The 24,092-nt window shown below is 34.9% G+C and overlaps 1 protein-coding gene, 1 long non-coding RNA gene and 1 pseudogene across 2 annotated transcripts; all 3 read right to left on the bottom strand.

The window, feature by feature from the left end:
* Nucleotides 1–2,411: 2,411 nt before the first annotated feature.
* Nucleotides 2,412–8,023, bottom strand: LOC139782522 (uncharacterized; annotated as a pseudogene).
* A 5,676-nt stretch (nt 8,024–13,699) lies between these two features.
* LOC139782524 (uncharacterized) lies at nt 13,700–14,825 on the bottom strand. The gene is made up of 2 exons (XR_011720911.1): nt 14,738–14,825; nt 13,700–14,513 (listed from the first exon to the last, which is right to left on the bottom strand). It is a non-coding gene; the product is annotated as an uncharacterized lncRNA (long non-coding RNA).
* Nucleotides 14,826–18,224: 3,399 nt separating this feature from the next.
* Nucleotides 18,225–23,341, bottom strand: LOC139782523 (uncharacterized). Its single transcript, XM_071721551.1, has 9 exons — nt 22,973–23,341; nt 22,265–22,384; nt 21,383–21,500; nt 21,000–21,261; nt 20,790–20,906; nt 20,607–20,697; nt 20,303–20,448; nt 18,555–18,687; nt 18,225–18,482 (listed from the first exon to the last, which is right to left on the bottom strand). The coding sequence occupies exons 1-9, from the start codon at nt 23,198–23,200 to the stop codon at nt 18,429–18,431; spliced, it is 1,269 nt and encodes a 422-aa protein (XP_071577652.1). The 5' UTR covers nt 23,201–23,341; the 3' UTR covers nt 18,225–18,428.
* Nucleotides 23,342–24,092: the final 751 nt, after the last annotated feature.

Raw genomic sequence — 24,092 nt, 5'->3', positions numbered from 1 at the left:
GAGAGAGAGAGAGAGAGGAGAGAGAGAGAGAGAGAGAGAGAGGAGAGAGAGATGAGAGAGAGAGAGAGAGATGAGAGAGAGAGAGAGAGAGAGAGAGAGAGAGAGAGAGAGAGAGAGAGAGAGACTATTTGCGTGTCTTATTACACACGTCCTCCGGGGCGAAGCCCGGGTAACCAGCTAGTTATTAATAAAGAGAAGAATCTTTCAAAGCTGGATAATAAAAATTCGGTCAGCAGTTAAGCGATCAATGAAATGTGGAAAATTAAATAGAGATGTTTATTTCTCATAGAAAAATACTTATATATATATTTCCTGCAAAAAGTCGCGCAAGCATTCGTCAGTTTTCAATAATGAAATGACATGTCTCATCCGTTTCGTGATACGCCGATAAGTTATGTTGTATCATTCAGAAAATTTATGGTAATCTTTTGACTCACATATATTCTGTTCAAAAAGTCCCCTTTGCCTTTATAACTTGTGTGGGTTAATTGTAAGTTTCTGCTTTATCTCTTTCGATATGTTCCTTCTCGGTTGATACTCCCAACGTCATTTCTACTTTTCGAAGCAGTTCTGGTAAGCGTTTTTTAGAATCGCGCGTAAGTTTGTCTGCGAATTTTCCTTAATGTCTGAAAAAAAAAGGATTGAGAACTGTAGAAAGACAATTCGTGATTTTTTTACCACGACTATGCGTTCGTGCACGCATCGCTGCTGATTTATTACTTCTGCACCAAAACAAAGATGATAGTGCATTCTCAGCCTACCTACTCTCACGACCTGGCTTTTGCAGACTTTTTCTTTTTTTCAAAACAAAATCCACGTTGAAAAGCTAAAGAATTCGACACTCGAAGACATCAATGAAAATTCACAAACGGATTTAACGCTCGTAACTTTCAAAAAATGCATACTTACTAGGACCGCTTCCAAAAGTGAAAGCAACGTTGGAAGTAGTGTATCAATCGAGCAGAAACATATTTCGAAGGAGATAGAGTTGACTAAATTATAAATAAACCCCCAAACATTATATAAAGACATGTTTGGAAACTTTTTGAACAGCTCTCGGTAAGAGTGTAGTGTACTACTCAAGATTTTGATGAAATTTTACAGGTACGTAGTACTTACTAAATGTAGTTGGAGCCACTAACGCGGAGTTGCAGAAATGCTTAGACGTTAAATACTGAGGTCGAAAGTAGGATCAAAATTTCGACTCGGGTTATTGCCAAGAAAATTAAATTTCAATTATTCGGCTTAATTAACGTTTTTTAAGATTTCGAAATGAAAAAAATAATAAGAATTTAAAAATATTTTGCTAAAATGTTTCATTTTATTAGTGTATGAGGAAACTGTACTAGTGTTGACCAAATATCATTATCAAGAAAAAAAAACAAATAAAAATTTCTTACATTCTTCTAATATTTTTTACATTGTAAATAATGGGCAGTTTGGGATGGATCTCGCTTTTTTTGCGTGGAAATTGCAAACCTATGTAAAAGTTGTTTTATTTATGAAACTTCTTTTGTTAATAACTTTTTAATAAACTACGAGTCGTAAAAACGATGATATCAAAAAATGAGAAAATAAGCTTCTTTGATTTCTTGGTTTTTTTTATAATGATATTTTGACGACACTGTACGTACGCGTACAGTTTTTTAATACATTAATAAAAAAAAAACATTTCAGTAAAATATTTTTCGGCTCAATTAACGTTTTTTAAGATTTCGAAATGAAAAAAATAATAAGTATTTAAAAATATTTTGCTAAAATGTTTCATTTCATTAGTGTATGAGGAAACTGTACTAGTGTTGACCAAATATCATTATCAAGAAAAAAAAACAAATAAAGATTTCTTACATTCTTCTAATATTTTTTACATTGTAAATAATGGGCAGTTTGGGATGGATCTCGCTTTTTTTGCGTGGAAATTGCAAACCTATGTAAAAGTTGTTTTATTTATGAAACTTCTTTTGTTAATAACTCTTTAATAAACTACGAGTCGTAAAAACGATGATATCAAAAAATGAGAAAATAAGCTTCTTTGATTTCTTGGTTTTTTTAATAATGATATTTTGACGACACTGTACGTACGCGTACAGTTTTTTAATACATTAATAAAAAAAAACATTTCAGTAAAATATTTTTGAATTCTAATTATCTTTGTATATCGAAATCTTGCAAAACGTTAAGTAGGCCGAATAATTAAAATTTGATTTTCTCGGAAACTAGGCATTTTCATAACTCCACAATAGTGGCTACGACTACATCTACGTTTAGTAAGTACTACGCACCTGTAAAATTTCATCAAAATCGGGCTTGAATAGTATACTAAAGTGTTAAACCCAAACCTCGTATATATCAAAATAAGCCGAATTATTAATTTATTAATAATTTTCTGTAAACACCGTTGTTTTAAACACTTCTATATTTTCTTAGGTTTATTATTCCTTACAATTCTATTTAAATTATTAATCAGCTTAGTGATTTTATGATTATGACATGAAAGTTGCACTAGTTTTCTCATTATTTTACTATTAGTTGATTTGTTTTTTGGTCAATTCCGCACAGCATGAAGAACGGTAAAAAACGATAATGCAGTACTCAACAACTGTAATAAGACATGACTTTTCTATTTTTCTCTAAAATATATGTTTAGTTATTTTGAAAGGTTATTTCTTACCGTAGCAGCACCTTCTAATGATCCCACAAATAATCCAGCAATATTCATAGTGAACGCCTTGGCACCTCTTTGCAAGAGGAACAGTATCATATTTTGTATTTGCAACGGAGCTACGTACCACTGAACGTTGTACCTACGTGATGATTAATTAATAATTGAGAAATATAAATAAAATCTGTGTCTGCAAACAGTTTTATTATACCTTTCTTAAACTACGAGTATATTAAATGTATTTTTTATTACAGTGATCCATATAACGAATATGTGCATATTTGTTGTACGGATATATAATATAATTTTATCGCATAAAATAATCCCTTACACGGTGACAAAAACGTTATTATTATGATCCATAATTTCTTGCGCATAATAGTTGCCTACAAACATGTAAGTCAAGAGATACATCATAAATATTAATCGTAATGAAAGTTCTTCAATATCACATTCAAAGGATGTCATCTGAAAGATCTAAATACATGGATATTGTAATAATTGTCATAAAAATTAAATCAATATTATAAAAAAAAACAATTAGAATTGTCTGAATAAAAATTTAGTAGTAACTAATCTTATTACTATTATTTATAAGTATATATCATAAAACAAAGGCTGCAGTATTTACCAGAAAACCATTAAGACTTTCACACATTACACCGGTTATTATCAAAAGGGCGAACATTATTTTAAATCTAGATATTGTCGAGTTAGAAAATCTTCAAATAAAAATATTATTATATGCGCGTATTTTATATACTAATTATTATATATATATATATATATATATATATATATATATATATATAATTCATATTGCTTATTAAATACTAACTTCATAGCTTTGCGATGCATATCCACAGCACAAATTAATCCCTTGTATATCAAATATTCGTTTTGCAAGCTGTTTTCTTGTAGAGTTTCGAGTGTCATTGTACGTGCGATACGATAACTGCAAATGATTCTTTTGGCATCATTAAATGGCCTTTCTATTTTTTCAATTTGATAGATTTTTTATATTTGTTTTTATATTTATTCCCTTACCAGGTAATTCGAAACATTCCACATGCATGTTGTAAGTAAACTATGAACATTGTTCCTGTCGCTAGCACTGCCATTGACCCAATAAAAAGGCTGCATTTGTATGGAAAAATATCAAGTAGAAGTATCTTTTATCAACAAAGTATTCTGTCACAAGCAGCGGCGAAATACGTGCGCGAGTTTCATTTATAGACAGTAAGGTGTAAAAAACGCGCGACCAAATTGGGTATAAAATTAAAACAATTGCGATAAATATAACAAGCACTGAAAAATGTTTAAGGATCAATTATTTCGATAAGAAGTTTATTATAAACTCGCCGCGCGATTAGTTTTTTAAATACAATATTCCAAATATAATAATTCGTGTTCAAAGTAAATCTAAAGCAGTTGTCTTACATGTAAACGCAATCGTGTAACGTTTTGCATAGATAGCATACTGTTTTATGATATTGATTTCATTTTCGTCAGTTAACTCGTTACAAGTATGCTGCAGTTGCTCCAGCAAACACTTTATCTGTCAATATTGCATACTATTTCTCTTAATCATATTTTTAAAAAATGTCTTGTTTGTATTCTATAAAAAGACCTATTTTTCATCAATATACATATAATATACCGCATGACACTCGAGAAATTATTGAAGCTGAATAGCTAATATTTATGTAATTAATCAACAAAATGAAATAAATTAAACATATTACACTGCAGAAGAATTTCATAATTATTATCTGCATATTGTGTGAAAAGAATATCTGTTTATATACATGTAAAAATAAAATCTATAAAACAAATAAAAATTTGGTTAATTGCATAACTCAATAATATAACATGTGTATTTAGGAAATATCGACATGGATACTTTCATGAAAGAAATATCCCCAGGACTCTTCAAAAGGACAGTTTCAGTTATTAATGTTAGATAGCATATGTAAATTTTTAAAGTTTTGAAGAACGCCTCAATTATTGTGTCAGTTCAGTAGCCATCTCGAACTGATTATTGAGTTATGCCATGAACTGAATTGTTGACCCTTTTTTATAATATTAATGTTTACAAGTTTATATATGACTTTTCTTTTACACTACATGCCGGTACAAAAAACTGGTCTCTTTCTGTAGCGTTTAATTTATTTTCTGCTTTCTGCTTATCATAAAATGAAATCGATTTAGTTTCACGAACTTCCTAATTGTCATCCAGCATGTTCTACTTACGACTTCAACGTTAATACTAAATGAACCATATTTAATTGCAAAGGCAATGTAAAATGATGCAGATGCAAGAACATTGATGAGGAGATCTGGAGTACATGGTGATGTCAGAAATGTTGCAAACTGCAAAGAAATTTTTTTATATAATTTTGCACTGAAATTATTATTTTCTTATGCAACTAGAGAAAGGCTCTAAGTCTTTAATTGTTTTGCTATGTATCATAATTTGACATGAGAAATCTATTTAACTGCAATATATTAAGCGAAATTAGAAATTAATTTTTTTTATATGTAATATCTAACGGTAAATATGCAGTAGCGAGCCTATGAAGTCGGAGGCTCTCTCTTGTGTTGGATCTCATGCTTTCTCTCAGATAGAACACAAATTGTAAAATATAAAAACAGTATATCTAGAAATATAACTGTCTCTTCCGGGGTGCCGCAAGGTTCGCATCTTGGCCCCCTTTTATTAATTTTATTTATTAACGATATCGCTATGTATATTAAATATTGCCTCTTTTTACTATATGCTGATGACTTGAAAATGTATCGAAAAATAAATGGACTTGCAGATTCATTATTGTTGCAACAGGATCTGCACAATCTTGAGGTCTGGTGTAAGAGAAACTGCCTTCGACTCAATGTTTCTAAATGTTTTGTTATACATTTTACCCACAAACATAACCCACTTCTGTATGACTACATTCTTGATGGTTTACCACTCTCAATAAAGCATAACGCTCGTGATCTCGGAGTTTTGTTTTGCGCCGACTTATCATTTAACAATCACATTCAACTTATTGTTTCATCTGCGTATAAAACACTTGGCTTCATCCTCCGCTGGGGAAAGTATTTTGTAAATATCTCCACTTTAAAACTGTTATATTGCGCGTTGGTTCGCCCGAAATTGGAGTATTGCTCCACTGTATGGTCTCCCTATTATAAATGTCATATTGAAAAGATTGAACGCATACAGCATAAGTTCTTACGCACGGTAGCCTACCGCATGGGAAGTCCTATGGCTATTACCTGCCATGACTATTATCCCATATCAAGAAGACTTAATTTAATCACTCTAGAGAACAGGAGATTAATTTTTGACCTAACATTAATTTTTAAATTATTAAACAATTTTATCGACAGTCCTGACCTATTAAAAAATATTTATTTAAATATTCCAATCAGGAACCTAAGACAATCTCCCATTTTTTATGTTGAATATCACCGTACTTTATATGGCGTAAACTCATGTTTGAATAGGATGATCATCTCGGCAAATAATTATGCCAACCTGGTTAATTTCTTCGGCGGCAATGTGTCTACTTTTAAGCGGAAACTCATTTGTTTACTCTCTTAACATTACTTATTGTTTTCTGACTGTATTTTTATCTATTTTATTTAATTTTTATAAACTACATTCTCTCGTGTATATACTAAAGGGTTTTTTACCCGTAAATAAAGATTATTATTATTATTATTATTATTATTCATGTATGGATACATATAAGATTCATATGGAAGTATAATAACCCTATATGATTATATATAATTATATAATCATGATAATTATGATCATATAGAGACAAAATTCATATATAATTGCATTATATATAATCATATATATTTATATATAATTATATATAATCTTTTTTTCCCGGGCATATAATGTGTAATGCATATTTAACCCTCCGTGTACGTGGGTCTACGGCGTCCGAGCCAAAATAATATCTGCTCGTAACTGTAAAACTGGCAAGCCTGTCTCCCTTTCTAAAAAAGTAATTGGGAAAAGGGACTCAAGAGGGACCCAGAGCTGTTACGAAAGATCAATATATCGCCGAATACCGAGCAAGTCAAGTCTTGCACGGACGTCTCAGATCCATGTATGCACTAGACGTAATCATTTTTGGAAGTAATAATTTTGCTAATATTATTGAAAGTTCATTAAAAATCAAATATTAAATAAACAAATGTTTATCAAAAGATTATAAAATTGTCAACTACAATGTAGACAGATGTTTTGTAAATTTTTTCAGATTTTTTAAAATACTTTAAGGTAGGGAAAATAGCGTTGGACATGACAGACTCACGTATGCACTAAGAAGGTACCGAAAAAACGGAGGGTTAATAAAAGCATTCTTTCATATATTTTATACATTTTTGAAGCGTGTGAGAATTTATATTTTATTACTTTGCGTATACGCGTCTCCGTGTAATACGCAGATATCTGTAGCATACGCTGTTATACCCGCCTCGATACGGGTACCCGTACTGACGCGGGTATAACGGGTACCCGTATTGACACGGGTAGCGGGTACCCGAATCGATACGGGTACCCGCTACCCGAATTACCCGGGTACCCGCGGAACCGGTTCAGATCCGTATACAACGGGTAACGGGCGAACGGGCGGGTACCCGGGTACCCGGGTATTCCGAGCTTTACTAAAAATAATGTTATATTTTTTATCTTGTTACTAGACATTACAGGCGCGCGCTACGCGCGCGCTATTTAACTTTAATATTTCACTGTTAACCACACAACTGTCAAAATATACCATGACAGCGATAACAATATTTCGATAGATTCGAGTATCGATGACATGCCCTTTTTAGAAGAGGATTAAGAGTGGATTATATAATTAAAATTATTAACATACCTGACCTAAGATAAAGGTCGCCAAAACACTAAAAAGCAATGTTAACTGGAGTTGAACAAGTTTAGACCGTTGATAAGGCCACAGACCAACTATGAGTAACAGAAACCGATTGAGGCTAATATGTAAAGAGTCGATACGGATCATTTCTCCACGAGCATGCAGATGTGTGTGACACCGGAGAGGCCAGTTCGCTTATTTTTTCTTCTATTATCAGTTGCATATTGTATTACTCCATTTTTCTTCATACTCTAGCTCAAATTCTAACGTAAATTATCTAATTTAACGAAAATGTAACAAAATATTACCATGAGATCGGAACACGCGCAATTTAACAATTTTATCTGTAAATAAGTCGGTGATTAAGCGACATAAGATAATAGAACAGATGTTTATTTCTCATAGGTAAATACTTGTGAATTCTCTGACAAAAGATCGCGCAGGCGTATTTGCCAGTTTTCAGTAGCGCATTTATTCATTCGTTTCGTAGTGTGTGAACTCGTAAGTTTCACTTTGATCCTTTAGAAAAGTGGCAGACGGTCGGCTTTACATTTCGATATATCAACTATTGACTTAATATTTGTTAAATTTAATATACCACTGTTACCAATAAAATATATTTTTCTATATATTATTATAAACATATAAACTATTGTCATTTACGTACTGTCATATTTTCTTAGCTTTAATAATCCTTAATTCGGTTTTATCTATTTAATCTATCAATTCTACTTCTTTCAAGATAGTAGGTAACACTACATCCTTATAATTATAATTATAATTTCTATATATTTTTTACAATATCTTTAATTAATGTATCTTGCCGTCAATGCCTCGTAGAATAAAGAACAGTGAAATATGATAGTGCGGTGCTCAACGACTGTAATAATAGGTAAACTTTTTTTTACTTTCCTGAAATATATTACATTTAACATATAAAATAATGCATATGTTTCTTTTACCGTAGCTGCACCTTCTATTGATCCGACAAACAATCCAGCAATATCTATATTAAACGCCTTGTTACTCCTTTGCAATAGGAATAGTATCATTTTCTGTATTTGCAATGGAGCCGCATACCATTGAATGTTATACCTGTAGAATAACGTGAATTGATGGTTAAAAGAAAATGAAAAAATTGAGAATAATTTTTAGTACATTATATTTAGTTAGTTGTAAATTAGGATAGTAGTGTATGAATGGAAGGATGAATGATTAAGGTTATTTGTAAACCAAGTCCACTTCTTGGCTATGTAGCTGAAGTTAATAAATATATATAGTACATTATATTTGTTCTTTAATTAAATAACAATGTTTATTATCGCAATACTCCGACGGAGATGTGTGATCCACAGATATCTATAGGTATATATTACCTAGACCGCTAATACAGATTTTGCGAATAAAGCCACAAAAGAGGAGCCAAGTGAAGGCAAGCGGAAGAGTAGGGGAAGAGTAGAGGAAGGGTGGCCATCTTTGAAAGGACTAGTTAAGCTTTCCATCAAGGCATTTAGACGACACACATCGACACATTCTGAACAGTAGATGTAGATCTGAAATTAAATTTCATTTTAATTAGATATAAGTGTAAAATATAGTCTAAATAAAATGTTTATATTAATTATGCAACATACTCTGAGGAAACTTCTGGGTTTGTCAATTCCAAAGTTATTACCAAATTTTCGTCACAGTTAGTTATATCATTACATACAGTTGTTCCATTTCTACATCTATTAACATGTTAAATGTTTTATCAAAATTATTTTTGGTTACATCCTGTACTTCGGTTATATCCTGTACTTCAGTTATATCCTGTATCTCGGTTATATCCTGTATTTCGGTTATATCCTGTACTTCAGTTATATTCTGTATTTCGGTTATATCCTGTACTTCAGTTATATCCTGTATTTTGATTATATCCTGAATTGTATTGTCATTATTTTCATTATTTATTTCATTTTCATTAATATAGTCGTCACTAGTAGCACCACTTGTGGGAATGTTCTCTGTTTGAGACGGTACGATATTTGTCGACACTTCTTAAAAGGAGAAATGGAAAAAGTAATAGGACAAAAAACAATAAAAGTAAGCAAAATGTAATGAATTGATAGTGAAAAATTAGGAAAAATTACTTGGAAGATCTTGAAGTGACAACCAATAGTTAAAAAGTCCTTGATTTTCAAGTTTACCGTCCCAAATTCATTTCTTCTTAGCCTCTGCGAAGGTCTTTAATACCTCAGAATCTTTATATTTTTCAAAAAATTCCAAATGCTTCTGTCGTTCTTCTTCCGAGGGCGTAAAATCATTAGTGGAGCTACTCATATTTTGTTTTGTTAATAACTTATCGTACTGTAAAGCATCTGCAGAAAATGGAAAAAGTCCACATGCTCGAAATCCATTAGCCATTATTTCGGGAATATTTAAAGTTCCTATGCTTCTCTCTAATAGTGGTCCAAAGTCTTCATTTCTTATACGTTTTTCATAATTTTCTGTGCGCCATTCTTGTACCATTCTCTTCCAAGCAGCTTTTAGTGGGCGGAAAAATGCTACGTCTAATGGTTGCAATAAATGGGTAGCATTTGGATATAATGCTACTATTGTATTGTATTGTATGCTTTATTTCATTTCCCCGCTGGGTTCGAAAGGCGTTTGTCAAAGGAACGATCCCAAACCTTTTACAATGTATCTCCATCTCACTTATACACATACATTACATAAACTGGCGTTTTTCAAGGACGTACCCAACCCTTTACAAACATACATCTTTCCTGACCCGACCTGACCATTACGGCCCTTTACACTCTTTTTCCTCCCTCCCCTCCTCGCCCTCTACTCTTTTCCCTTTCCTTCCTAGCTGTCCCCTTCCCCGCTCCCCCCATCCTATCTCATCCCTCATTCCTCCCTCTCCTCGCTCCGTCTCCACTCTCTGGCGTCATTCCGCTCCTTCCTCGCGTGACAGACCTCCTCTCTCCCCCCTCTGCCTAAATACCCCATACCTTCCTAACAGCTCCGCTCTCTCCTTATTCTCATCCTCCAACTCCACTATCAGCACCTCTCTCCCTCTCTCACTTCTTTCCCAGACCCTTCTAATTCTCGGCACTCTAGGTCCTCGCTGTAACTCATATTCATATCCCGGGAAAAAAAGATTATATATAATTATATATAATTATATATAAATATATATGATTATATATGAATTTTGTCTCTATATATAAAATTATATATGGGTCCATATATGATTATATATGGACATATATAATTCCAAATATAACTAGATATGAACAATAGATCATATATGCACTTATATATGGATCCATATAAGATTCATATGGAAGTATATATAACCCTATATGATTATTGAGACAGGATTTTTATTTCGACAAACCCTTTCACCCGACGCGGCTTGGGTCGGAGCCGTCGGGGCTCAAAATGCAATTAATTAATATGTTCAATATGTTGGGCGCCAGTTAGTTTTATGAGAACTAACAAACTCTGATTTATTCAATAAGATGGTTCGATTGGGTGACCCAGGAAACAGGAGATACCAAGAAGTGGAAATAATTGACGGAACTGAAGATTACTACTTACGTTTTGATAAGAATCAGTTTCCTTTATTGTTTTACCTGGCAATCACAACTCTCGGAGATCGACTCTCCGTGCGATCTTTTGACAACTTTCAACGGCGCTTTACAAAATTGACCCTCCGTGCGATCGCTTCTTGACAAATTGACGACGTCTTACAATACAATTTGACGACGTCTTAACAGGTTAGATTTAGACCTTCTCGCACGATGCTCACACAGAGAGTGCTCGATCGCGCTTTCGCCGGGAGCTTCCTGTGGTTCGGCCGGTTCGAGAGAGCGGGGAAAGTCGCCGCAAGGCCGACGCTCATTGGTCGCCGTACGATACATCGTTATCGATACAGCCGTCGAGGCCTGCTCGGCATTTCGGCTGTATGGAGCAATCCCATTGGGCCTGGCGCTAAGTTTAATTTTAATGCTAATTAAATATTATCTTATTCTAACGCGGATCCCGAGAGTTTAGACTGCGAGACGTTGAGTTCAGAATTTCCTGTTACATTATATAATATCATTATATATGTTCATATATAATTATATATAATCATATATGTATAATTATATATAATTATATATGATCATATAGAGACAAAATTCATATATAATCATATATATTTATGTATAATTATATATAATCTTTTTTTCCCGGGATATTCTCCTCTCTGCTACCCTTCCGTCTCTTCGCCTTCGTCTCCTTCTCCTGCCCCGCGGTGGCCGATCCACACCTCTCAGCTCACACCGCTCGACGCTCCGCTCAATCATTCACCTCTCAGCTCACACCGCTCGATGCTCCGCTCGATCATTCAATCGATCGAAGTCAGCTCGCTACTACCCTCACTTCTCACATCCGCCGTCTGTCGGTATATCACCTCACTCGCATGCCGACTCGATCGATCTTACGATCGATTTTCTACTTTCTTGCTAACCGGTACGCACTTCTCTATCGCTCGGTCCGCTCGATCATTCAATCGATCGATCGCGCCAACTCGCTACTACCCTCGCTTCTCACATCCGCCGTCCGTCGGTATATCCCCTCTCTCGCATGCCGGCTCGATCGATCTTACGATCGATTCCTCGTTCCCGCTAGCTCGAGTATCCGTTCCTTCTGCACTCAATTCCTCAACTCACTCTGTACCCCTCCTACCTTCCCCCTCGCCGCGTCCTCCTTCTAATTCCTCTCCGTTATCCTAACCTCATTTTCAACTCTCCTCTTCTCCCTCGATTTCTGGCCGCTTCACCTCGATTCTATTCTCACCCCCAATCCCACCGCCTCCTCTCAACCTCCTTCACACCCTCCGCCAATCCTGCACCTCCACCCTTTCACACAGCTCTGTTTTCGACCCTATTTCTACCTCTCCAAACTTTCCACCTGCTCCCCCGCCGAGGGCTAACGGGGGAATCCTCGATATAATGCTACTAATTCAATGCCATTTTCAGCACAAAACTGTGCTAATGGCATTGTTAAATGACCGTCAACATACAAAATAATAGGCATGGAAATCTTGTTACGTAAAAGCCAGGAATGAAATACATTAACAATATATTCATAAAATGTTTGAGCTGTCATCCACCCACTATCAGATTTTCCAATGGCCCAACCATCTGGCATACTTTGAGAGATACTGTACGGAATTCGCTCGTAAGGAAATACAACCATAGGAGGAGGCAATTGACCGTTAGCATTTACCATGAAAAGTACTGTCAAGCATTCTTTGTCACCATTTCGTGTAAAAGTGTAAACGGTTTTTGTACCTTTTTTTACTAAAACACGTTCTCCTTTTGGACTAAGAAAGAATGCTGATTCATCACAGTTAAAAACTCGAGATTTGTCAATATTAATAAGTCCAAGTTTATCTATATGTTGCTTCACTTCTGCAAACCATTCTCGTATTGCTGTCTCTGTTATGGATGCTCGACTATGAGTCAGATTTTGTGAAATTCTTGATGTAATTTCTGGATGTCGTTTTAGAAAAGATTCGTACCAATGACGTCCGGGCCGTCCATCTTTGAATGGTGTATCTCGTGCCAACTTTTTTATCAATAATTGCACGTTAGTAAGAAGTTGACTTTTCGTAACAGGAAAACCTCGCTGACTGCAATACATCATCCATTTCACAATTTCAGCTTCCTCATTATTAGTTAAAACTGGTGCTGGGCCCACATTTTTTCCAATCGGCAGTTTGCCAGTGTATTTATATAACAGTGTAGTTCTTGGTATACCATGGTGACCATACTGACATGTGTAATTGTTTTCCCAGAACGAACAATTGCAAGAGCTTTTTGAAGTTTATCATCTGAATACTTTTTCCTCAGTCTTTGAGTTGCCATATCTAACTGTAAATAAATAAGACGCTTAAATAAATTATATATATATATATATATATACATATATATATACACACACACACACAGAGAGAGAGAGAGAGAGAGAGAGAGAGAGAGAGAGAGAGAGAGAGAGAGAGAGAGAGAGAGAGAGAGAGAGAGAGAGAGAGAGAGAGGAGAGAGAGAGAGAGAGAGGAGAGAGAGAGAGAGAGAGAGAGAGAGAGAGAGAGAGAGAGAGAGAGAGAGAGAGAGAGAGAGAGAGATAGATTAAATTTATTATGCCCAAGAAAAACTATAGGGCAAATATTAACAATACAAAAAGAAAGCAAAATGTGCATGCTCTCTCTTACACAAATCGGTTAAGTGTAGAGCACAACCAGTAGCTTATTATAACAGTATACGCTGTAAAAGGACTAGAACTAACGCAACTTAAAAATAGGAACAACGTAAGTAGAATAAAACTAAAACTAATACTAAGAATAATAAGACGCTGCACAACTTACAAGCCGATAACAGGGAAAACGCCATCAAAAGCCCCGCACCAGCAATCGATATCATGCAACCTCACCCGCCAACAAATACGCCCTGAGAAGACTCTTGAAGGAGACAATTGAGGAAGCAGAGGTAATATTGCCTGGAAGAGAATGCCAAAAGTAAATAGATGAAAGATGAAAAGAGTTTCTATAGGTGGTAGTTCTATGGGAAGGAATATGAAAGGTTTGGGATGCATCAAGACGACGATCAGATCTCCTCAATAGCGGATCAAGCAAAGCGAAATTGTCACGCAGATACGAGGGAGAGTGCATGCGAAGAATGCGAAACATTTGACAGCCAAGAAAGTATAACCTCCTGTTTTCGACTGTAAGCCACCCCAATTGTCGCCTGAACGGAGCAATATGTTCGTCACGCTTGAGATCAAATATAAAGCGAATGCAACAATTCACAAGTCTCTGTAATATGGTGTTCAATTCTCCAGTCAAACCGTGATAGACTAGGCAGCAGTAGTCAATGTGCGGCATAATTAAAGCTAATACCAGCCTTATCCTTAACCTAGTGGACAAGGAGTTTTTGTTAAACTTAAGCTTGTACAAAGAATAATGCACTTTTTGAGAGACATGCAAGATATGTTTTTTCCAAGATAGGTTAGTCGTAAAAATTACGCCCAAATTCTTAGCTTCGTTAACAAAGGGTAAAGGCGTATGGTTTACAATAATAGAAGGTAGACAATGGAGGTCAATATCATTGACATAAGCCTGACTACCAAAAATAAGTACCTTTGATTTTGCAGGATTGAGCTTAAGACCATTCAACGTAGCATAATCAAAAATAGCATTCGCATCCCTTGAAATCAACTCAAGACCATGAAGAATGTCGGCGCGAGTACATTGTAGATATATTTGTACATCATCAGCGAATATCATATGATAAACAAAAGACAGGAATCCACCTATATCATTGATATAAAGAGCAAATAAAAGTGGGCCAAGTACAGAGCCCTGAGGGACACCAGTCGACGTGAAAAGCCGCTCAGAAAAGTTACCCTCATTATCGAACACAGCTTGAGAGCGGCCAGTCAGGTAAGAAAAAATCCACGCGAGAACCTCATCAGAAAAAACCGATTTCTTTCAGTTTGATAAGCAAACGAAGATGTGGGACCGTGTCAAACGCTTTACTAAAGTCGAACAGAATCATGATTGTAATGAGTCTTTTATCAATTCCCATTCTAATGTCATCACAGACACGTAAAAGAGCAGATTGCGTATTGAAACCGGAACGATACGCAGACTGTCTGGGATTAAGCAGGTTATGTTCATTCAAATAGTCAGTGATTTGTGAGGCCACCATGCGTTCAAGAATTTTTGACATTTCAGGAAGGTTAGCAATAGGTCGCGTATCAGACGGTGACAGTGGAGTGCGAATCTTTGAGAGTGGGCGAATCAACGTACGTTTCCATGATGAAGGAAATATGGAAGCTTCAAGTGAACGATTAAAAAGAGGAATGAGCCACTGAGAAATAACGGGCAAGCAATGCGAAGAACATAAAGCGGGATGCCATCATAGCCAGACGCGTAGGAGTGAAGAGGTCCATTAAAGATGAGCTTATAAACCGAGTCAAGCTGTATAGTAGAGAAAACAAATTCAGGACGTTGAGAAGTACAAGAAACTGAGGTGATGGCAGAGATAAAGTCGGCATATGTGCAAGGCAATAACGTACCAGACACAGAGAGAGAGAGAGAGAGAGAGAGAGAGAGAGAGAGAGAGAGAGAGAGAGAGAGAGAGAGAGAGAGAGAGAGAGAGAGAGAGAGAGAGGGAGAGAGAGGGAGAGAGAGGGAGAGAGGGAGAGAGGGAGAGAGGGAGAGAGGGAGAGAGGGAGAGAGGGAGAGAGGGAGAGAGGGAGAGAGGGAGAGAGGGAGAGAGGGAGAGAGGGAGAGAGGGAGAGAGGGAGAGAGGGAGAGAGGGAGAGAGGGAGAGAGGGAGAGAGGGAGAGAGGGAGAGAGGGAGAGAGGGGAGAGAGGGAGAGAGGGAGAGAGGGAGAGAGGGGAGAGAGGGAGGAGAGAGGGAGAGAGGGAGAGAGGGAGAGAGGGAGAGAGGGAGAGAGGGAGAGAGGGAGAGAGAGGAGAGAGGGAGAGAGGGAGAGAGGGAGAGAGGGAGAGAGGGAGAGAGGGAGAGAGGGAGAGAGGGAGAGAGGGAGAGAGGGAGAGAGGGAGAGAGGGAGAGAGGGAGAGAGGGAGAGAGGGAGAGAGGGAGAGAGGGAGAGAGGGAGAGAGGGAGAGAGGGAGAGAGGGAGAGAGGGAGAGGGAGAGAGGGAGAGAGGGAGAGAGGGAGAGAGGGAGAGAGGGAGAGAGGGAGAGAGGGAGAGAGAGAGAGAGGGAGAGAGAGAATATTATATATATATATATATATATATATATAATAGTATTTTTGAAGTACTGTATAGTACGGAGAGCATGTTATAGTTTTTTGAAAAACACGAGGATCATGCCTAAATCACCGGCATCACCAGGTAGTCACGCTTTAAGGAGCCTTCCCCTCTCGTGACTGTTCTCTTTCCAGAACAGTAATAGTTATTCGGATATCAAAAATTGGTACAGAATTATATGAGTGTCTCTATTACTGACTTAAACAAGTCAACTTGTAGGTTAAGAACTCATATTTATACTATTTTCTAAATTGTACAGAGGTAAATTATGATATTATGACTACTTTTTAACTTCATAATGAATAAGATTCTTAAACTATATGTTCTCTTTAGAAATATATACGTTTATATCATTTTATATCTATTTATTTCGAGGTTATCAGTAATAGAGACAAATACATATTCTAATACCGATTAATGACATATACGAATTAACTACGAAAATTTCAAACCTTGATATTTTTATGCTTAGAAATATTTTTAACTTTCTCTCGACTTCACAAAACAATTCACTTACTTCAAATTATTGAAAGCACAACTGTATACATCCAGCAAACAGACATCTCGAATCGGCTGTCACTTTCTAAGATGACGGAGATCAACTGCGTTCAGACTGTCGCCGTCAGAGTACGCTTGTAATTATGATGTTGTGGGCACTACTCTAATACTGTTCGTACTGGATGCGAGGTTGTAATCAGAGATTGCGTATATATTTTAATAAACTGTATTCTTACGAACTGCCTCGTGTATATCGAAGTGAAGACAAAAGAAAAACTGAACTGTATAGAATGAATATAAAACAAAGAAAAGACTTGTGTGTCGACACTAGCGTTACAGAGATTTTTTAACGTTTTTGGGGTTGGCTACATTGTCTGGTTCCTACAATGTTTTAACATTCCTTACGGCTTTTAATTTTATTCGAAATGTATTGTAACCAAATATAAATAAAATTTAGAGTCTGAATACATGTTTAGAATAAATATTAAATCCGTATTAGCTGATTTATTAACCCTTTTAGGTCACACTTCCCGAGAATCCCGTACCGGTCACACTGGGTGAAATACACCCCAGCGTGTTTGCACGTGTATAAAAAATTGTAGGTGACCTTAAAAAAAAAATATCCTGTTGTAGTTTAAGTCTTCCTTAAAAAAACTGTATAGGCTTGATTTGCAAAAAATTAATTTAACATATGTAAAAAAATTGTTGAAAAAAAAGTCGGAAAAGTGACTTTTCACAAAAACTAATGTAACTTTTTCAATTTTTAAGATATTTTAATTTTTCAAAAGGTTTTTTTATCCTCAGATGACGCACTTTTCACTGATTATTGCAGTTTATGCCGGCCGTTCCAAAAAGTATATTGATTTTGAGGTATGAAGGTGCGATTTTTTGCGGAAAAAAATGCCGAGAGAGAACTAACGGGCCGAAAAATATACCACCGACGGGGATCGATACTTGAAGGTCCCAACTACCTGTAGATGGCGGCACAAGGCCCATTTCCATTGGTTTACTGGGTCGTTTTCGAAGTCAAAAAAACGCTGGGGTGTATTTTACCCAGTGTGACCTAAAAGGGTTAAAAGGAAAACGAGTGCGATTGTCATAAATTGGGACACTGTCAATAATTGGGACATTTACCTTATTATTTTATAAATTAATAAAGTTTGTACATTGGCTTAATAACCAAATTTATACATAACCAATGTATCGAAATATCGAAGAAGGATTTTTCATTGACTCAATAAAGTTTTCCGTTATTATAATAAATCCATGGCAGATTTTTCAATGTACATATTTATTGTTACAATGAATTGTAGTAATAGTTTAATATTCAAATTATTCTTTTATAAACTCTAAATCATTATGATAATAAAATAACTCATTGGACCAATTTTAATAAATTTTTTATTACTACAATGAATGCTTTTATTGCATTCATGTACAGTTTTGGTTCAGTGTATGACATGTAAGTTGCACTAGTTTCCTCATTATTTTACTATTAGTTGATTACTAATATTACTACCACTACTATTAGTTGATTTGTTTTTTGGTCAATTCCGCACAGCATGAAGAACGGTAAAAAACGATAATGCAGTATTCAACAACTGTAATAAGACATGACTTTGCTATTTTTCTTTAAAATATATGTTTAGTTATTTTGAAAGGTTATATCATACCGTAGCAGCACCTTCTAATGATCCCACAAATAATCCAGCAATATTCATAGTGAACGCCTTGGTACCTCTTTGCAAGAGGAACAGTATCATATTTTGTATTTGCAACGGAGCTACGTACCACTGAACGTTGTACCTACATGATGATTAATTAATAATTGAGAAATATAAATAAAATCTGTGTCTGCAAACAGTTTTATTATACCTCTCTTAAGGGGATGCTGTAGTGGCAGTAATTACCGACATTTTTTTGAACACACTAAACTTTGAATTGGCTTTACGGAATTGAAAAAACTTTTTTACAGAATTAAAGCACGCACAAAAACGGAGTGCGCTGCAGTCGATTTTACATCAAAAACGAAAAAAAAATAGAAAAATTATAGTTTTGTTATCGATTTCTGCGGTCGACGCGTGACAACATTTGCTGCACATAAAAATTTAGACTTTGTACGTATAAAATAAGCATACAGCGCACTCGGGATTACAAAAAAGAACAATGTTGTGCTTTCAGAAATGAGCCTAGAAGCTTTAGTATAAGAGAAAAATTTGTCTGAAAATCTCATATGTATGTATGCGTGCGGAGTAGTATTGCGTGTAGCGAGAGATGGCGCAGCAATCGAACAAGGACAGATGTCATTTCGTTAGACAAAGACAGATATAGAGAAAACAGGATTAGAAATGTTGAAATTATCGACATCGAGGAAGTTCGGCCTTCACTCCAGCATCCCCTTAAACTACGAGTAGGGGAGACCGGGGCCTAACCGTCAGTTTTTTTTCGGTGCCGATTTTTAACAAGAAAATAAATAATTTTAGTTAAAAATGGTATACCACTGTAAAGAGTGAACCTTTAGCTACAAAATTTATATAGGAAATTTTTATCTATGTCGCTTTGTTTAACCGGTATAGAGCAAAAACGACAACGGTGGAAAAATTGAAATCTCATAAATGTCGGGGTTTAACCGTCACACTACATTTTCAATACATATACGTACATCTAATCCTGAAAAATGATAGGATACTTCTTAATAATTGTTTTTTAAGAGAAAAATATATAAATTTATTTAAAATTTTTATGCGAAACATTGTTAAAAAATAGTTACGAGGGTTCCTCTTTCCGCAGAAGTCACTCGCCCGACTTGTTTCACTCCTCAACGTCCGATGGCTCTATTCGGTGTCTGAACGGTTTTAATTCCCGTCTCATTCATATTCCATATGCAGTGAGCCTGGAAATGCCCGGAAATGCCTTCGAAATGCACCCGGACTGCTTACTGACGGATTAACCCCAAACACAAGTTTCAGGTTTGATTGCCCACGAAATATTAGACATCAACGATAATGAAAAAACTACACTGGATTCGTGTTCAGCATGCATTACTCTTTATAATCACGTACCTTGAGATTTGGAGAGCAAATATTATTGCAGATATTACAAAATTTCCACGCGCAGAAAATGTAACTTTCACCTTCCAAAAACACGTTTGCCCTCGTAAAAATCATAACACGGCAGGTAGCCTGCCGAAACTCCGTTGGTCACATGGGTACCATAAGCAGCGTTTACAATGTTAATAGCGAGTTCGCACAATATACAGGTTCCGAGATATTTGATTTGACGGTTCAACCCCGGCGACGGTTAGGCCCCGGTCTCCCCTATATTAAATGTATTTTTTATTACAGTGATCCATATAACGAATATGTCCATATTTGTTGTACGGATATATAATATAATTTTATCGCATAAAATAATCCCTTACACGGTGACAAAAACGTTATTATTATGATCCATAATTTCTTGCGCATAATAGTTGCCTACAAACATGTAAGTCAAGAGATACATCATAAATATTAATCGTAATGAAAGTTCTTCAATATCAAATTCAAAGGATGTCATCTGAAAAATCTAAAACATGGATATTGTAATAATTGTCATAAAAATTAAATTAATATTATAAAAAAAAAACACTTAATTAGAATTGTCTGAATGAAAATTTAGTAGTAACTAATCTTATTACTATTATTTATAAGTATATATCATAAAACAAAGGCTGCAGTATTTACCAGAAAACCATTAAGACTTTCACACATTACACCGGTTATTATCAAAAGGGCGAACATTATTTTAAATCTAGATATTGTCGAGTTAGAAAATCTTCAAATAAAAATATTATTATATGCGCGTATTTTATATACTAATTATTATATATATATATATATAATTCATATTGCTTATTAAATACCAACTTCATAGCTTTGCGATGCATATCCACAGCACAAATTAATCTCTTGTATATCAAATATTCGTTTTGCAAGCTGTTTTCTCGTAGAGTTTCGAGTGTCATTATACGTGCGATACGATAACTGCAAATGATTCTTTTGGCGTCATTAAATGGCCTTTCTATTTTTTCAATTTAATAGATTTTTTTATATTTGTTTTTATATTTATTCCCTTACCAGGTAATTCGAAACATTCCACATGCATGTTGTAAGTAAACTATGAACGTTGTTCCTGTCGCTAGCACTGCAATTGACCCAATAAAAAAGGCCGCATTTGTATGGAAAAATATCAAGTAGAAGTATCTTTTATCGACAAAGTATTCTGTCACAAGCAGCGGCGAAATACGTGCGCGAGTTTCATTTATAGACAGTAAGGTGTAAAAAACGCGCGACCAAATTGGGTATAAAATTAAAACAATTTCGTTAAATATAACAAGCACTGAAAAATGTTTAAGGATCAATTATTTCGATAAGAAGTTTATTATAAACTCGCCGCGCGTTTAGTTTTTTAAATACAATATTCCAAATCGTTCAAAGTAAATCTAAAGCAGTTGTCTTACCTGTAAACACAATCGTGTAACGTTTTGCATAGATAGCATACTGTTTTATGATATTGATTTCATTTTCGTCAGTTAACTCGTTATAAGTATGCTGCAGTTGCTCCAGCAAACACTTTATCTGTCAATATTGCATACTATTTCTCTTAATTATATTTAAAAAAATGTCTTGTTTGTATTCTATAAAAAGACCCATGTTTCGGAAATATTTCCGAAGAATTAATCTTTTTATATAATACAACTTGTTTCCGAAAAATAATACACATATGAATACAATATACATATAATATACCGCATGACACTCGAGAAATTATTGAAGCTGAATAGCTAATATTTATGTAATTAATCAACAAAATGAAATAAATTAAACATATTACACTGTAGAAGAATTTCATAATTATTATCTGCATATTATGTGAAAAGAATATCTGTTTATATACATGTAAAAATAAAATTTATAAAACAAATAAAAATTTGGTTAATTGCATAACTCAATAATGTAACATGTGTATTTAGGAAATATCGACATGGATACTTTCATGAAAGAAATATCTCCAGGATTTTTTAAAAGGACAGTTTCAGTTATTAATGTTTGATAGCATATGTAAATTTTTAAAGTTTTGAAGAACGCCTCAATTATTGTGTCAGTTCAGTAGCCATCTCGAACTGATTATTGAGTTATGCCATGGACTGAATTGTTGACCCTTTTTTATAATATTAATTTTTACAATTGTATATATGACTTTTCTTTTACACTACATGCTGGTACAAAAAACTGGTCTCTTTCTGTAGCGTTTAATTTATTTTCTGCTTTCTGCTTATCATAAAATGAAATCGATTTAGTTTCACAAACTTCCCAATTGTCATCCAGCATGTTTTACTTACGACTTCAACGTTAATACTAAATGAACTATAGTTAATTGCAAAGGCAATGTAAAATGATGCAGATGCAAGAACATTGATGAGGAGATCTGGAGTACATGGTGATGTCAGAAATGTTGCAAACTGCAAAGACATTTTTTTATATAATTTTGCACTGAAATTATTATTTTCTTATGCAACTAGAGAAAGGCTCTAAGTCTTTAATTGTTTTGCTATGTATCATAATTTGACATGAGAAATCTATTTAACTGCAATATATTAAGCGAAATTAGAAATTAACTTGGGTAATTCGGGTAATTCGGGTAGCAGGTACCCGAATCAATACGGGTACCCGCTACCCGAATTACCCGAATTACCCAAGTACTCGCGGAACCGGTCCAGATCCGTATACAACGGGTAACGGGCGAAGGGGCGGGTACCCGGGTACCCGGGTATTCCGAGCTTTACTAAAAATAATGTTATATTTTTTATCTTGTTACTAGACATTACAGGCGCGCGCTACGCGCGCGCTATTTAACTTTAATATTTCACTGTTAACCACACAACTGTCAAAATATGCCATGACAGCCGCTCATGAAGTAAGCGCAACAAGATAACCAATTCGCATCGCGGAAAAGCGACAACAATATTTCGATAGATTCGAGTATCGATGACATGCCCTTTTTAGAAGAGGATTAAGAGTGGATTATATAATTAAAATTATTAACATACCTGACCTAAGATAAAGGTCGCCAAAACACTAAAAAGCAATGTTAACTGGAGTTGAACAAGTTTAGACCGTTGATAAGGCCACAGACCAACTATGAGTAACAGAAACCGATTGAGGCTAATATGTAAAGAGTCGATACGGATCATTTCTCCACGAGCATGCAGATGTGTGTGACACCGGAGAGGCCAGCTTATTTTTTCGCTTATTTTTTCTTCTATTATCAGTTGCATATTGTATTACTCCATTTTTCTTCATACTCTAGCTCAAATTCTAACGTAAATTATCTAATTTAACGAAAATGTAACAAAATATTACCATGAGATCGGAACACGCGCAATTTAACAATTTTATCTGTAAATATGTCGGTGATTAAGCGACATAAGATAATAGAACAGATGTTTATTTCTCATAGGTATATACTTATGAATTCTCTGACAAAAGATCGCGCAGGCGTATTTGCCAGTTTTCAGTAGCGCATTTATTCATTCGTTTCGTAGTGTGTGAACTCGTAAGTTTCACTTCGATCCTTTAGAAAAGTGGCAGACGGTCAGCTTTACATTTCGATATATCAACTATTGACTTAATATTTGTTAAATTTAATATACCACTGTTACCAATAAAATATATTTTTCTATATATTATTATAAACATATAAACTATTGTCATTTACGTACTGTCATATTTTCTTAGCTTTAATAATCCTTAATTCGGTTTTATCTATTTAATCTATCAATTCTCTACTTCTTTCAAGATAGTAGGTAACACTACATCCTTATAATTATAATTATAATCTCTATATATTTTTTACAATATCTTTAATTAATGTATCTTGCCGTCAATGCCTCGTAGAATAAAGAACAGTGAAATATGATAGTGCGGTGCTCAACGACTGTAATAATAGGTAAACTTTTTTTTACTTTCCTGAAATATATTACATTTAACATATAAAATAATGCATATGTTTCTTTTACCGTAGCTGCACCTTCTATTGATCCGACAAACAATCCAGCAATATCTATATTAAACGCCTTGTTACTCCTTTGCAATAGGAATAGTATCATTTTCTGTATTTGCAATGGAGCCGCATACCATTGAATGTTATACCTGTAGAATAACGTGAAT

This window comes from Temnothorax nylanderi, unplaced genomic scaffold (assembly GCF_030848795.1).
Source record: "Temnothorax nylanderi isolate EJ_2023f unplaced genomic scaffold, tnyl_v1.0 TNYL_tig0421_pilon, whole genome shotgun sequence".
Classification (NCBI taxonomy): Eukaryota; Metazoa; Arthropoda; class Insecta; order Hymenoptera; family Formicidae; genus Temnothorax; species Temnothorax nylanderi.
This window is presented reverse-complemented; position numbering and strand designations above follow the sequence as displayed.

Bases quoted from the DNA above. Each gene is read 5' to 3' on its own strand.
- LOC139782523 (XM_071721551.1), bottom strand. From the start codon at position 23,200: ATGCAACTGATAATAGAAGAAAAAATAAGCGAAAAAATAAGCTGGCCT. The intron at 18,688-20,302 runs GTAAGGGATTAT...ATCATCATGTAG, and splicing joins AATAACGTTTTTGTCACCGT to GTACAACGTTCAGTGGTACG. The intron at 18,483-18,554 runs GTATGATATAAC...GTCTTATTACAG, and splicing joins CATTAGAAGGTGCTGCTACG to TTGTTGAATACTGCATTATC.